The following is a 16,949-nucleotide window of genomic DNA, read 5'->3' as shown; positions in this document are numbered from 1 at the left end:
GTTATGTACTGGAAGATGTTAAGATTTCTGGCTACTCCCCTGTTTGCTTGGCGGGGGGGGGGGCGGCGAGAAGATTACGGGCCAGAAGTCCAGGGTGCCCCTCAGCAGCAGTCTAAGCAAAGCAAGGGGATCAAAGCGGGGCCCCATTCAATCCCTGATCTAAAATTATCCAGCTACACCGCTGCAAAGCCCCACGTCTAGTATCAAAAGCTCCAGCCTCCCAGCCTGTTTTCTCCCTCGGGGACTTGGATCAGGAGCGCAGGCGGAATGGGCAGCGACAGGAGAGGCGCTAGGACCTCCGGGGGAGGGGAGGTGGATGCTTGCCTGCGCCTGCCTATTGCCCAGTTAGGGAGAGTTCAGCAGCGCCGTCTCTGATCTCTTCTGGCTCTGGCTCTCAGCAGCAGGTGGTGCCTGGGAGGGAAAAGGTGAGCGAGCTTTCAGCGAGCGAGGGAGGGAGAAAGGAAAGGCTGGGCGTGCGGGGGTGGGGGGGGGGGACAGAAAGTGAGAGGAAGAGAGGAAGAGGCGTCCCAACTGCGTGGCTGTGCCTGCTCTGGCCCCAGCCTTGCCTTCGTGCCGGGGCGTTTTTGCCCAATGAGAGTCCACCGGAGGTGTCCGTCTTCCCCGCCTGCCCCCGAGCCCAGCCCTCCGGCGTGTCCTCCTCATCCCCCTTCCCAGCAGATGCCCGTCCATGGGGCTGCTTGCGAAAGGCTTCTTCCAGCCCCGACCACAACCAGCAGCGCATCTTGCCAGGGAATCGGCCGGCCAGCGGACAGCCGCCCGCGGGTGCAGGGCGTTTGACGGCGCCGCCTTCCCGAGCCGTGCCCAGAGCAGCAGCAGCAACAGCAGCAGCAGCCGTCCAGGTCTGGGCTGCGCTGAGCGGATCGATCAGGCCCCGGTCGTCGTCAGCCTCGCTTTCTCCTTCGCGCCCGGTTGTAGAGACCCGAGGGCTTGTCCTTCTCGCGACTACCTTCCCTCGGCCGGGGAATTATGCTGGGCTCCAGCCGCTGGGCTCGGATTGCCTGCGCGCCCGGGGACACTCGACGGGCGGCCGTGGTCCCCCGTGCGCCCTCGCGCCTCTGCTTGCCCTTGGTCCTGATGCTGCTGACTCTCACGCCGCGGGCGGACTCCTCTTGGTGGTAAGTCGGCCCGACGCCGGGGCTCGCTCGCGCTCTCCTTCGAGGTTAGACGGCGGCTGCCCCCGAGGAAATTTGTCTCTCCCCGACGTCTAACAACGAGGCACCGCGAAGCAGCGGTGACTGCTCAAGGTTCCGATTAGCTTGGTGGCGCGCGCTGCTCGAGGCTGGAACTCTCAAAGCGTGCCACGGTGACGCAGTGCTCCTGAGCATGTGCAAAGCGCACGGTGCAGCGGCAGCAAGCGCCAGGACCTGTAGGAGTTGGGGAAGAGACGGGAGAGTCAGAGGGGCTTGTTCAAACTACTTACCAGTGATGTCGTTGGGTCATTTTAAACTCTGGATTTAATATGTATTGCTTATAGTATTTATATTCCGCTTTTCAGGCGGACCTCACAAAGAGGTTTACTTAAGGTTATTACCCAGACGGTACTAATGCGTAGCATTTCACTTTTTTCAAAATGAGGTTTAGTCAGCCCCAGTCCTGCTGCTTTTGAGGTCTGCTAGGTGGGTCCCTGGACTTTTACCCCGAAGTGCCCGATGGCCTGGCCCCCGTCCTTTCGATGTACAAGCAGGCCAGAGAGCCCCACACGCCACAAACGCAGTTGGTGATGGGGGCTCCTCGCTCCGGAGAAGCCCGCGGTGCTTGGAGGGGGCGATATCGGGGTCCAGTTTCTCTCTCGAAGGGTTTCGGCTTGTCCTTGGCTCCTTCTTTGGACAAGCACAGAGGGCAGCGCTGGTTTTTCATAAAACAACCAGGCGGGCTTGTTAGAGAAGTTGGGGTTTATTTATTGGGAGTGGGGGCGGTTGCGCTGCTCGGGAAGCCGGAGTGCGAGGCGTCAGTGGACAGAACCGAGAAGGGAGGCGGACGGGATGGCGCTGTGAGATGGGAATCCTGCTCATTGATGGGGCGATTTGATGAGGACGGGGATGGGGAAGTGCCCGCTCACCGCGTAATTTTATAGAGTTCTTTGTTTTCTTAATCGTTTGATTGTAAGCCACTCCGGGAAAGGCGGAGATAAGTTTTAGGATTCGAATTATTCTCCTCCTCCTCCATAGGATAGGTGGCTGCAGAGCAGGTGCTATAAACCCCCTGCACACCGACAAATGCCCTGCTTTAAACACGCGCACGAGAGCACGATCCAGCTTAAGCTAAGCCCGCGGGCAGCCCCATCCTTACTCCGGAGTAAGTCCGGGGGAGCCTTCCAGGCCGTTTTTTTCAACGGACGGATTCTGCACGTCCTCCCCTTGGGAATCAATGGGCTTCAGTTTCGATAGGCTTTGGACGCATCCTGCTCCTAGTCTCAAAAGTGACGCCGTCCATTAAATCAGAGACCACGTCGTAAACCTGGGAGCCTTTCTACTGTCTGGCTGTCAGATCCTGAGTCTGTCGTTCTAGCTTGGATCTACCTGCCTGCTCCAGCAGCTAAGGCAGATCTCTGAGGTCTCGAGAACCGCCTTGTCGGTGGGGGGCAGGGGTACGTGCCGGAAAAGAGGGGCAGAGACGGAGGTCCCTTCCAGCGCGTACCTGGCGATGCAGGGGATCGAAAGCGGGACCTTCCGCACGCAAGGCAGCTGCCTTGCCCCTGAGCTATTTGGCCGGCAAGTGACAGCAGTTGCGCGGGCATGGCATTATGATGGGCTGCTCTCCTATGGGTTCCTTCTCTCGACCGTCTCCTTCTCTATGGGGCCTCCTCTTTTTACCTTACCCATCTGCCTGTGGACTCAGTCAAGAGTCTCGTGGCACCATAAAGGCTCACACCTTTTATTCCGGCGTAAGCTTGCAGGTGCTAGAAAGTCCGCTTCGTCAGATGTAAAATGGAATATAAATATACCTGGTGGAGTAGGAAGCGGGAAATGAAATGCAAGAAAGCGCAGAGAGTAACTTTGCTACAGCGAGCTAGAATGTGTGCGCAAGAAGCGCGCGCGCGGGGGGGGGGGTTATTTCCCCCAAAGAATCTTGGGGACTGTGGTTTGCTAAGGGTGCTGAAAATTTTAACACCGCGAAGGGTAAGCTACAATTCCCCGGATTCTTTAGCGTAAACAATGTGCTTTAGATGTGTGGTGTGTGCAAAAGCCTCTGAAAAAGCTGAGTTAATTGGGAAAGGAAAGCCTTAGAATCGTAGAATGGCAAGAGGGGAAAAGGGTCATCTAACCCAACCTCCTTGTCTCTCTGCCCAGACCCAAATGAGCTGAACGTGGCGTCCCAGCACAATGCCCACCATGTCTGATTGGCAGCGCAGCACTGTTTCATCCCGTGGGGACGACCCCAAGACAATGGGTGTTTGGATTACAGCCTTATCGATTCACCATCTCGTCCTCCTTTCCATCCCCATTTTTGGGATGTTAGCTATCTACTCTAGTCATCCCATCAATCGATCTGTAAAATGTCCCTAGATTTTTCCTCTCCGTCAGGCATGGGGAGCCACTGCCCTTTATTTCCTCACTGCCTGAGTTGTGTGTCTGTCTGTTTTAATTCACCCTCCTATGAACTCTCTTACTCCCCCAACGTGGTGCGCCATCGCTGTCATTTCGACTTGCCCACTCACTCGCCCAGCTTTAAAGTTCGCCCCGGGCTTGGGTTGGAGGGAGCGCTTTATTGGGCCCGGCCACCATTGTCCTCGACGGGGAGGAGTGGGGGCGATTCCTCCAGGCGGAAGGGCACATTCCCGTCGGGCCGGGCCGGTGATGGGCAACGCGGCCCCTTTCCAAGCTGCGGGTCTGACTCCCACGACGTAAGCCAAGCCTACAGCCTGTTATTGTTAGAGCCGCTGCGGCCGGCGTAAACATGACTTGAGCCTTGTTGATGACAGAGCCGCTTTAATTTAAAACTGTTTTTATTGTTCATACTTGGGAGTTAAACAAGAGCTCCTTCTTAAATGGGAACAGCTGTCAGTCTGCTCCCAGGTGCGAAGCTGCAGAAAGCGGGTTGTTTCTGCAGTTGCGGAGACGCGGGGTAGGTTCACAAGGACCGAATCGTCGCTTGAGGACCACAGCATGAAGGGATGACTTCCGCGCATCTGATTCCTTCTTTTCACATTCGTATCTCGCCCTTCTTCCAGGTCCTGGGGAGCCCCCATTGTTCCCCACACAGATACATGCAACCCTCTTAATTATCTTCCACAACAACCCTGCGCTCTAGGTAGGTTAGGACTCGACGACAGAGAGACAGTGACTGGCCCAAGATCACCCACTGAGGTCCGTAGTTGAATCGGGATTTGAACCTAGGTCTCTCCAGAACAACACTCAAAGACCACGGGATTAAAATTATTCAATTTGCTGAGGGTTGAGCGGGTTCACACGTGCATGCTCATCACTTGAGGACTGCAGCATCAAGTGATGACTTGCGTGTTCAAAACAGGTCAGGACGCCCAACCAACCACTGCCCCTCATCCCCTCTCAAACCCCAGATTTTCTCCGTGGGATTAGATATGCACCTTTCACTGCCAGAGATCAAGGTCCGGTTCACACGTGTGTGTTCCGATGAGTGCCGCTTGAGTGTCTGGTGACAGGCACAACTTGCCAAACACGCTGCTTTTCCAGGGGTCTGGTTCACACATTCATTCACAACTCCAGAGTACAGTACCGTCAGTGATGCGCGGTCCTTTCGCCTTAAGCGATAAAGGCAAGATGGCTCTACATTTCCCAGCGATAGCGACATGCCAAATAAATACCCTATTCAGGGGGTGGGAGAGAGAGAGAGAGACATTTACGATGGTTAGATGATGGGAGCCAAATAAAGACATCTGTTTGCTTCCTTGGAATCATCTGCGCTTAGCACATACTTAGCAAGGAAAACAAAATGTTGAATAAATAGGAGTACAGATTTGAAGGCAGAACGAATATAAACACCTAACTGCAGCATATATCTGAGGTTTTATTCAGCTGGAGTCATCTGGTTAGTGGTCCAACAAGGCAGTCCTATACTCAGAAGTAAATCCCACTGTGTCCAATGGGGTTTTCTCCCAGGTAAGCGTGCAGAGGTTGCAGCCTCACTGGAATTGAGCTAAATGGTATATATTTATTCTCGAGAAAGCATCCATAGGACCGGGTTGCATTAGGGTGTTTCTTTATTTTATATTTATAGGCAATTTTTTTTGTTTAATTCTTTCATGATCTAGAGACATTTTTATTTTAGAAATCCGACTCCGGATTGTATCTGCTTCTATGCGCCGTTTTTGGATTCTGAAACCCAAACGGTGTTTAAGGCAGTGCTGCAAAATTTAGGAGGGAAATCCGTAGCGTCACTCACAGGAGGGGATTTGGGTGAGAGGACACTGGAATGCAAGATCGGGCCACGAGACAATTCCAAAATCCACCCTGAAGTGTGAAGGCCATACATTTAACACAAAGAAGAAAATCGCAGCTGCAGCGCCCCAAATACTCTCTTATTCTTATTCTGGCAATTTAAAAGACGGTTCGGAATGCACCATATTAGCCGATTTCCAACACCCTGAATAGCAAGTGTTGAGACCGAGGCTGTAAATTTACCGAGGAGTAAGTCCCATGTGCAACCCAAAGCGCTAGCTTCTAACTTTGCAATGCCTGTTTTGATGCGATCCTCTCAGTTTTTGCGTGGTGTGAAACCTAATAGGGAGCGTCGGCCAACCATAAGTCCCAGTGACTCAGCTGATCTAGTAAGTCTAGCCCCACACCCACCCCTCGAAATAGCAGCCTCAGAGATTTCCCTCCCCTGAAGTCTTTGTGGCTACGGTGGTTTCCCCATGAGGCTATAGGTTCCCCACCGCAGAACTAAAAGCACCTTGCCAATCTGAAGGTGATGCTCTTAGCTTGTCTTCAGAAGCAGCTATCGCTGAAACATCTGCTGGGCTGCAAAACTACCCCTGCAGGCTAGAGGAGACTTCCTTCTAAATAGGCAATTGTAGGAAATTAGGAAGCTGCCTTCAACTATTGGTCAGTCAGACCACTGATCCTTCTAGCTTAGCAGCTCTCCAGGATTTCTGGCAAGGGTTCCCAACCCCATCAAGGAGATGTCAGGAAGCAGATGTTCTACCATTGAGTTATGGCCATTCTCCCCAAAGTAGGACTGCACTGTAAACATCAGTGTCCAACTTACTTTCCCACCAATGGGTAAAGCCTCTTGTATGTATGGCGACTTGGAGTAAGGACTTCTCTGCAGTTGCATTCCAGTTACTGAACTGCCTCCACCCTAGAGGCATAGTTGAGGCAACACTGATGGGATTTCATACAGAGTAAAGTTCTCTTAAAAGCTTATGTTACTTGGTTGAAAATGTTTGGATCACTTTTAGCATTTAGCATTTGTGTATTGTTGAATTGATTAGCATTATGGTCAACATCATAATTGTATTTTATAACTGGTACTGATATTGTTTGACTCTTACATGCAAACTGCTTTGTGGTCACCTGTGAAGGAAAATGGTTTACAAATCTCTACATATATTTTATTGTGTGTATTATTGCATTTATATCCCACCATTTCTCCAAAGAGCGCAATAGTTCTCTCCTCCTCTTCCATTATCTTCACAACAATCCTGTGAGGTAGGTTGGGCTGAGAGTTGGTGACTGGCCCCAAGCCACCCAGTGAGCTTCATGGCCAAGTGGGGATTGAATCCTGGTCTCCCAGATCTTAGTCTGACACTCTAACCAGCACACCACACTGGCTAACAAACCAGTTCATAGATTTCTATATCTCCCATCCACAAAATAGATACAACTGCTTGGTTACAGGTCATCAGCAGAAAACCTCATTACTTATTGCCTCATTCCACACACACCCCAACACACACCATTCAAAGATACTGAGACAAGGCTAATCAGGTCTTTAAGAATGAAAAGCTTCAAATCTCTCAGCTCAGGTTGATATTTGTATGACTTCCCTACATAGGAAAGAACAGAGGTGGGATGGAAGCCCTCTATTCATAGCTCTTTTAGGAATTCAAGCTATAGTTCATTGAAATCTGGGTACTGAGCACCTATTGTGTTTTCATAACTTTTCTTTCTCAGTCAGCTGATTCAGCGGCGTAGCGTGGGTTATCAGCACCCGGGGCAAGGCAAGTAATTTGCGCCCCCTAACCCGGGGCAAGGCAAATAATTTGCGCCCCCTAACCCGGGGCAAGGCAAGTACAGTAATTTACTCTCCCAAGCAGCAGCAGCAGCAGCAGCGAGGCTTCTCTTTCCCCCGTGCTCTCCTGGAGCTGCCTCTTTTCTTTCCTTTTTTCCCTTTCTCCAAGGCTTTTCGCTTTCTCTCCTTAATTGATTCCTCCTCCACACCACAGCGTTTCCTAGCTGCTTCCCCCCCCCCTTCCCCTCTCTCTCCTCCTCGCTCTGCTTGCCTTGCCCTGCACCGGCAGCAGCAGGCGCAGCCAGACCCCCGCCAGCCAGCCCGCCCGCCCGCCCACCCGGCTTCCTCTCCTTTTTTTGCCTGCGGCAGAAGGCTTCGCTCTCCCCCTTCCGCGACCTCCTCGCCAAGCCGAGCGAGCGCGGGCTCCCTAACCCGTGGATTTTAGTAGGGGCAGAGAGCTGCTAGTACGAGCGCGCCCCCCGCCCATGTTGCGGCCGGTGCGGCCGGCCCCCCTGGCACCCCCCACGCTACGCCACTGAGCTGATTCATTTTATCCCAGACGACTGCCTGAACTGTTATATATCTAATGCCATTAATACATACATGGTGCTTTTACAAAGAACAAATATAACATATTCCTTGTGATGTAAACTTTTTATTAAAGTTACTCCAGGCAGGTTCTTTATTGTATGTTCTTAGTGAGTTCTTAGAGACAACATTTTAGTTGACGTACTTGAGAAAACAAACCAATGGTTGGAAGATTTCGGAGCCCTTGATTCCAGGTACCCTGGCTGTTTTCTCTTCAGCCTTCCATCCTTTTCTAAAAATGCTTCCAAACAATATTTCATCAACAAAGTATCCTCTCTTGGGGATATAGCTATATTGCAAGCATGTATGGAGATGCTAAACTTGGATCCAAAATCTGGAGCTGCCATTTATGAAGACTTTGACTTAAAAAAAAAAGAAAAGACAATGTTTCTTATTAATTAAAACAAAACAACCAAAGCTTGCATTAAAAACAAACAAACAAATTCATACATAAATAATAAATTGGAGCATCATGAATCCAATATTTGCCTTTTCTAACCCTTCCAAAACGTTCTTATAAAATTTCACTTTTCTTTCAAGCCACCTGGAGCTTCAACTTCAACTTCAACTTGGCAGCATAAGACACATTTCACTAAATCAACAAATCAATACAAAAGGTGGAGTGAAATAATGGAGGAGGATATTTTCTGAGGTTCTCCAGCAACTGCTCCAGATAATCAGAGGTTACACACACAAACACACTCCATCCTCAGAGAGGTGGAGGAAGACCTGTCAGTTGTATTCATACTTATCTGGTTTTTGACATTTTGCCTTTTAATCTTCCAGCACTTTCCCTGTTTAGCTGGCTGGATTCAGTGTTTCAACCCTCATTGACGAATGCTTCTGCTGAGTGGGGCAAAGATGGTCTCTTATGTGGAGAGTGTGACTTCCACGAAACTCTTTCCTTAGCCTTTCAGACCTTTAAAAAGAAAGGCAGTATCACGGATATTGCAGCACTAAGAATGGGTAGCATATTATCTGATCTAGACTGCCAAATTCTTGGGGAGATGGATGATCTCCAAACTTGCGCCTAGAGGAAATGCTCAGCGTTTTCTCCTGCCATTTTTTCCCTAGGCAGAATCATAGAAAGTATCGAGTCAGTTCTGCTCTCTGCTGTGCTTGAAAAGGAATTCTCAACCAAATGCTTCTTCTAAACAGCAAGGAGTTATGAATTTTCAGTGATGTCAGGGACAGCACAGATTGCTTCACAAACCAGCCCCCAGGAATTCTTGGAACACCAGCATGGTGGTTTGCAAATGGATGTGTATATAAAAAACTTGTAACTCTAAATAAATGTTATTTGCAATACAACAGAAGCTCAAAACTGTGGCAGATGGGCTCCATAAGGTGGTTGCAGCAGCTTTAACTGGGGGATCCTCTCTCAGTATTGTGGTTGTGGCTGGAGAACTTCACAGCCTTCTGAATACTGTGATTACTCAACGGGAAGAGAGTGGTCTATATAGAGATGACATTTATAATGCCTTACAAATATCCCTTGATCAAAGACCAGATTCTCAAATGGAATTATGTTGGTATCTCTGATATCAATACTTCCTTCTGACGGAACAAGATCCCTGCTGCTATACACACTTACCTAGAAGTAGTCTCATTGAACTCAGTGATACTTATTTCAGAGCAAGTATGCATAGGATTGTGTTGTTAGGCCATAATCCTACACACGCTTAACTGGAAGCAAATCCTCCTGAATTTACAGCACAGGTGATCCACTGTGACTATAGTCCCTCTGTGAGTCCAAGCTTGGATGCAAAATCCATTTACATACACATCTCTTGGGGGAGGGGGGGAATCCTCATGTTTTACTAATTAAAATAAACCAAAACAACAAAGGCTTGCATTGCAAAAAACAATAATACATTCCTAAATAAAAAAATAAATTGGGGCATAAATAAATTCAGTCTTTGCCTTCTCCAACCCATCCAAAGCATTCTCATAAAACTTCTCTCAGACAGCAAGTATCTGTCAAGCCTCCCAGAGCTCCAGCCTTACTTTGCCAGTTAACTAACTGTTGCAGCAACACAGACAGATAGCAGGACTGGCCCAAGACATTTTTATTCCCAAATTGTAAAATCCATAGCATGATAGTCAACAAAGTTTTACACAGAGTGAATTCACTGAGGTTAAGGGACATGATTAAGTTAGGTCCATTAATTTCAATGGGTCTACACTGAGTGAAATTTAGCTGAATACCTCCCATACAGGGTATGTAATCGATCATCATCATGGTTAACCAGTGCCCACCGGCACTATCTCAAAACATGAAATGTTTTCTTTTTCTTGATGGTTCCTGAGATCAAAGAGCAGTTTAGTCTATATTTGGATACAACTGGACACCATTTTGGATGAAGCTGGGGGAATGAATATTTTAAAACCACTGATTTTAACTACGGATTTCAAAACTGCTCTGATTTTTTGTTTATTAGAATTCCCAGGCAACACTGAGTAAGAGGCTGCCAGTAACTGACACCCTTTGAACAGCACCCAAAAAGTTGTTGCTTGAAGCAGATACCACATTTTGCCTCACGGTAGGGCCAGCACAGCCTTCATTGTCTTACCAAAGGCAGCCTCCCAGGATTGGAAAGCAGGCCTCAGTCCAGAGGTCTGTGGAATCTTATGCCTGAGGAATCCTCTACTTTCCCTTGTAACTACCCACTGCATATATTTTTATTTATTCATTACAATTATAACCCAGCTTTCCACCAAGGAGCTCAAGGTTGTATATACATAGTTCTCAGTTTCCCCCATTTTTATCCCCACAAGAACACTTTGAGATAGGTTAGACTGAGAGATGGTGACTGGACCACAATCACCCAGTGAAATTCATGGCTGAATGGGGACTTGAACCCAGGTCTCCCAAGTCCAGCACTCTAACCACTACACCACACTGGTCAGAGGGGCCAATACTGAGGGAGTTGGAGTTGAAACAGCAGCATATGTTCAAACTAGCCAAGAGACACACTCAGGATCTGGCCCTAAACCTTGGCCACCAGCCTTGCTTCAGAGCTATTTGGAGCGGATTAGAGGCATGTGGCTTCTAAACATAATCGGTGCAATAAACAATCTTGGTGTAAATATCTAAGTAGAGTTTACTCATTGCTGAGATGGGGTTAGCAGTCAGAGAGCGGGATTCCATTTTAAAGCTGGAAGTTGAGTTTAAGCGAACTGTACACAAGCACATGTGTTTGCAGCACACTGACACCACACGCAAAAAGCCACACAGACACATTTCCCTGCCTCTTGTAAACTCTCGTTCACATGCACCATTAGCTAATCTGTTTAACTGAAGCTGCTGTTTCTAAAGTAGTCATACACACACACACACACACACACACACACACACACACACACCATCCAGCATCAGAACAGGTCAGACGTCCAAGTTCCCATTTTGATATCGCTTCTCCATAAACGTGGAGAGGGATATTTTTAAATCTATTTGGTAGGTCTGCTTGCAGCAAGGAGGGAAAGAGAATGAGGACAGATCCACACTATAACATACAAAGCATATTCACCACACTTTTTAAGCACATGACTTCCCCCAAAGTATCCTGGGAACTGTAGTTTTCAGTTACCTTTCCCCATAACCTTAACAACCTACATTTCCCAGGATTCTTTGGGGGGAAGTCATGTGCACTGCATGTGCATCAAATATATTCTATAGATCTACTCAGTGTGTGCATGAGTGAGGGCAATATTTCAGCCACAGAACCCCCTTCCACTTGATACAAAGTAAGGATGGGGAACATTTTTCAGCCTGAAGGCCCCATTCCCTCATAGGCAACCTTCTGGATGCCACCTGTCAGTGGTGAGTGGAGCCAGAGACCTTTGTACAGTCAGAAGTCAGAAGCTTCTACATACACCCACCCCCCACCCACATCCTCCATCCAGGCAAACAAGAAATTCAAGGACACATTCCAGGCAGGCAAAAGCACTCAAGGAAGCCACAGAGTGGGAGTATTGAGGGGAGTGGCCTGGGATAAGTCCCAAGACCTGGGGGGTTACAGAGGTTCCCACCGCTTGCATATGGTGTCTGTAGAAATGCACAGGATCTACTTCTTCCAGGTGTAACATCTCCAGAGAGGACAACCAGATTGTGGTTTATTTATTTCCTCTTTTCAGTTAAGAGAGACTCTGTGCAAGTGAGTTTTCCTTCCTTCTCACTTCAAGCTGCAGGTTCTCTCCTTCCTTTCTGAAGGTATGGGGGTTCACAATGTCAACTTGATCCCATCTGGGTCTTCATTAACACACACACACACACACACACACACACACACCTCGTCAGGTTGTCTCCTTCTTTTGAGTCCATTTCCCCTAGACTCCTCCCATTCTTCTAACTCCTCCCTGCTGTTTATCCCTCTCCTGCTACCTTTCTGGATAAAAGACTGAGTTACAAACCAGGAAGACCCTGCTTCAAATAACATCTCTGCCATGAACTCACTGGGTAGTCTTAGGCAAATCACTCTCTCTTAGATTCATTTCTCTCATGCAACTTGCAATATGGAAACAGTACAGAGTTGCCTTGAAGAGTTGTTGTAAGGCCCTCCAGATGCTGCTGGACTACATCTTCCTTCATCCCTGGCCAGGCCTGATAGGAATTGGAGTCCAGCAACATCTGGATGGCCAAAGGTTCCTCAGCCCAGCCTGTTATAAGGATTAGAACCAGATCACTTGCTTTGAACTCTTCACCATGTAGTACAAATGTTAAGTGTTGTTATTATTCCCTCTGATGTTTCTTATATGTTCCCATTTTCCTTCTTTTGTCTTTTTCATTTTTGGAAGCTGTTGAAAGTGTCTTGGCCTCATTGTCTAGGTTTTGGCTTCTTCTACTTCTGTCTGCATCCTACCTCAAAAATATGTTGTCTGGGTTTGCTCAGATTCCATTCCAGAAGATGATTTGGGGAGGAAGCACAAGGATATTTGCAACCAAGAGAGGATGGGATTGGTAGAGACCATAGCTACTCTGTGTTTCAGTGCAGATTTCCACATCCCATAGCTGTGAGGGGTTTCATAGGCCTTCGTTTTCAGAACTCTGGTCTATCAGATAACAGTGTCCAGAAGGGGACTCTTGGATCCAGGGTTAATGGTTTGGGTTTCTCACTAGTATCTGACATTGCATCAGAAGCAGGAAAGGAGTGTGACTCAGTCTCAGACTCTAAGCTCCATAACTAATGCATGTGTGAATTGGCTCATCATGTGAATAATTAGTTACATGATGCATACAAGAGTAGCAAATTAAATGCTAACACATTGTGAAACCAGTATGCAATCTGCAATATATAAACAAGGCCAGCAATCATGGTTTAAGGGTGCTAATGAAGCCACATGCAATCCAAGAGATATATCTTTACAGCAGTGTGAGAATGCTGGGCTGCAACAAACACGGGACAGTCTGCCATGGATGAGGAAGATGACTGATGCCAACATGGATCAAATGAGTATACAAATCCAAGTTCACTTTCAGCAAATTGTCATAGTTTGGTTCATATGTTAATTCATAATACGGAGAGACAAAGACACACTAGATGGAAATAGAAGCTAATAAATATCGAAAGGTACAATGCCCCAACAGCTTCTACCTCAGACATCCCAAATTGATAAAAGTAAATGTTCTGCAGGGCTTGAGCTGAAAACCACCAAACTAGTGGCAGTATTAAAACCTCCAGTGAAGCTGTCACCACGTTAAATATTTTCTCATTTGCATACTCACTTAACTGAGAGTAAGTCTTATTGAATGAATGGTTTTAGTTCTGAGTAACATGTATAGGATTGTGCTGTTATAGTTCTAGAATTCCCCCCACCCCACCCCAAGTATGAGAGCAGATGGGTTTGTTCTGTTCACAATTATTTCATCTAATTATATTCTCTGGTTCATGTTTCATTCATTGGAGAGTTCCCCCCTCAAAACAGGGGTTGAGAACTTTAGAAGTATGTCTTTGGCTTCTAGGGCTGCATGTAATTTGCATCTCATCATTGCTCATGCAATGAATATTAGTTTCCCTGTGTTTATATAAATGCTGTGCAGATGCCATAGTCATGTTATGTCTATTCTACAATTTCCTTTTCCCTTTCCTTTTTTTGGAAACTATTACTGTCATATTTGATGATTTCAACTAAATCTTGAGGTACAGATTCTTGTGACTGAAATCCCATGAAAGTTCTGTTTTACTGGCCTCAATGCTTCCACACCTTTAGGGTTTTTATTCCTCTATTTATTTGCTACCCCATTGTCAAGGCCGCCTTTTGATGTCGCCAGAGATAGAAGTGTGTGTGTGTTGTTGAAATTGCTTTCCTGCTGTATCCTACCTTTTAGCAGAAGAAATAGCTTTTGATGCAGAAGTATAAAAGACAGGTGGGGAGTCTCTCACAGATGAGGGCAAGCTGGGGGAAAATAGCTAATGCCAGTGATGGAGGAGCAGTCAGGCTTAAATATGGAATTAGTACAGAAACAGAATTTTGAAGAGGGTACCAGCACAGCAATGAAAGTGAATCTTCAGTTAGCAGAGGCATTCCAAGCAACTGACTGAAGGGGGGAAAGTGATAGCAGTAAGGGCAGCTATGTGTGGGTAGTTGTTGACTAGGACACAGATAATACAAAACTGTCAGAGGCACCCAATGCCTTTCTTGCATGTGCAGAAAGACTTCTGTGAGTGCAATGGAACTTCCCTCCCTTCTCCTCCAACCTGTACGCCTCAAAATCTACACTGGAGCATTGGAGGAAAGCTCAGAGCAGAAAGGAGGAGCATGGCGAAGGGGAGCGGGGAGCGGATTTCAGTCACTGTATTGAAACTGCAAGTATATACTTGGATAAGGTAAAGGTAAAGGGACCCCTGACCATTAGGTCCAGTCGTGACCGACTCTGGGGTTGCGGCGCTCATCTCGCTTTATTGGCTGAGGGAGCTGGCGTACAGCTTCCGGGTCATGTGGCCAGCATGACTAAGCCACTTCTGGCAAACTAGAGCAGCGCACAGAAACACCGTTTACCTTCCCGCCAGAGCGGTACCTATTTATCTACTTGCACTTTGACGTGCTTTTGAACTGCTAGGTTGGCAGGAGCAGGGACCGAGCAACGGGAGCTCACCCCGTCGTGGGGATTCGAACCGCTGACCTGCTGATCGGCAAGTCCTAGGCTCTGTGGTTTAACCCACAGCGCCACCCGCATACAACCCAGTATTTCAGACAAAACCTAGAATTTCTTGGGTTGAATTGGATCTGCAAAAAAGTGCTGCAGTGTTGCATTCTCCCTCTTCAGGATTCCAGCCACTTCCCCTCTTATCTACCAACAACAACTCCCCCCCCCAGTCTTTTCACCCCCAACTATCTGTCAGTCAGCATCCCATGACCACTGAGCATACTTAATCCTCATTGGACTTCTTTTCTAAATAGTTTTGTAGGTTTCTTTTGTAGCAGAGATATTTCCTATCACCTAGTAAGCCGATCCTTTTACCTGAAGATGCCAGGGATTGAACCTGGGCCACTGTGCATGCAAAGATTGTGCTTTGTCACAGTCTAAACTAAGCAAATATCCTTTCTTGGAGCCAACTGGTCATTTAAAATTGCAAGCATTAAGAGCCTTCCGCAACTATAGTTCTTCTGCAGGCATTTGCTTTTCAGAGGAAACATAAAATAAGACATTGTGAAGGTCTTTCATTTTATGACTTTGGCAAAAACTTGCTAGCATTATACAACCAATCTAAATCTACTTTCCTGCACTTTACATTCCTGGCCCCTGTGGCACCTTTCACAAATATGTGCTGCAATGGCACAGACTGGTATGTGGAGGTTTCCAAATTGGTCTAGACTTTAAAGATAATGGGGCTCACACCCAAAGTTCATGAACGTCATGATGAACCTGATCTCATCATGGATCGGCTGTAGAACACAGAACTCGTGTTGAGTTTTGGCAGTGGAACACATAGGCTGAATTTGGAAATCACCCAAAAAAACCCTTTATTTTAATTAACCAGAGTTTGTCATGTGATTAATTAAACCCAACACTCTGGTTAATACTAACAGTGGTTTGTACAAAACAAGACAACTTCAAAGCATAGGTCATGGGTAGACAAACTAAGGCCAGGGGGCCCAATCGCCTTCTAAATCCAGCCTGCGGACGGTCCGGGAATCAGTGTGTTTTTGCATGAGTAGAATGTGTGCTTTTATTTAAAATGGACCTCTGGGTTATTTGTGGTGCATAGGAATTCGTTCATTTTTTCCCCCTCTCCAAATATAGTCCGGCCCCCCACAAGGTCTGAGGGACAGTGGACCGGCCCCCTGCTGAAAAGGTTTGCTGAACCCTGGCATAGGTTATGAAGCTGGCTTGTTTCAATAAAAGAAGTGAAAGGGCGGCCAGAATGTCTCTAAGGATGTACAGAGTGTCTTAATCCTTAGGTGGCTGAAAATAGGAAGCAGGTCTGAAGATAATGGCTTCTAGGAAATTTAAACCTCAACATCTCTCCTTTGGAAATTAACAGCCTTCCATATCCATCCCAACCCCATGCATCCTGTATGTTGTTATAGAATACCCACAACATACATGTGGAGGAAATCCATTGATGGGCTGATTTGGAGTGCTTTCAGTGGTATGAAAGTACATTGCCCAAAATATGTTTAAAATTATTATAGAATGAGGACAGGGAAATAAAAATAAAGCCACCAAAATGAAGTCGGGATAAGAGGTAGCTGTGTGTGACCAACGGTGTCAATTCAGTACTGTGACTGTACGTGAGGAAATGAAGACTATTAATCATTCCACAGCGTCAACTTATTTTAACAGGCCAGGATAACCTCATTTCCAACAGGGTTTAACGAAGTAGTAAGAGTTTATAATAATATTACTTTTTTAAAAAGAAAAAAAATCTTGCTTTTATGCAACACTTTGCATTCCAGGGTGCTTTGCAACCCATTGCAAAACTGATATCGATGGCTGAAAATATGGTTTTTTTAAAAAAAAAGGGCATGCAACCTTTAGCTGGATCTGCTGCAGAGTGCAAAGTACACCAAGTCTTTCCTCTAGACAAGCCAGCACTGGCAGCTGAGTGACCCAAACAGCTGCCCAAGACTGCACCACTGTCAAGATAGCACGATGCCCTTTCCAGATCAGCAGACGGGGAAACTGAGAAAAATATGTGGCCCATTGCCTAGCAATTGCTTGGGTCTTTTCCACAATTCTCCCC

The 16,949-nt window shown here is 47.1% G+C and overlaps 1 protein-coding gene across 1 annotated transcript in view; it reads left to right on the top strand.

Moving 5' to 3' along the window:
- Positions 1-334: 334 nt before the first annotated feature.
- WNT2B (Wnt family member 2B) overlaps positions 335-16,949 on the top strand; it is a 45,047-nt gene continuing 28,432 nt past the window's right edge. Inside the window, exon 1 of the mRNA XM_081009884.1 lies at positions 335-1,136. Within this exon, the coding sequence (XP_080866010.1) occupies positions 988-1,136 (149 nt within the window). The 5' untranslated portion in view covers positions 335-987. The remainder of the gene's footprint in view (positions 1,137-16,949) is intronic.

The sequence above is a fragment of the Podarcis pityusensis genome (genome assembly GCF_964106645.2).
Source record: "Podarcis pityusensis genome assembly, chromosome: 6".
In the NCBI taxonomy this organism is placed as follows: domain Eukaryota; kingdom Metazoa; phylum Chordata; class Lepidosauria; order Squamata; family Lacertidae; genus Podarcis; species Podarcis pityusensis.
Note: the sequence above shows the minus strand (reverse complement) of the source record. Positions and strands in the feature narration are given on the sequence as shown.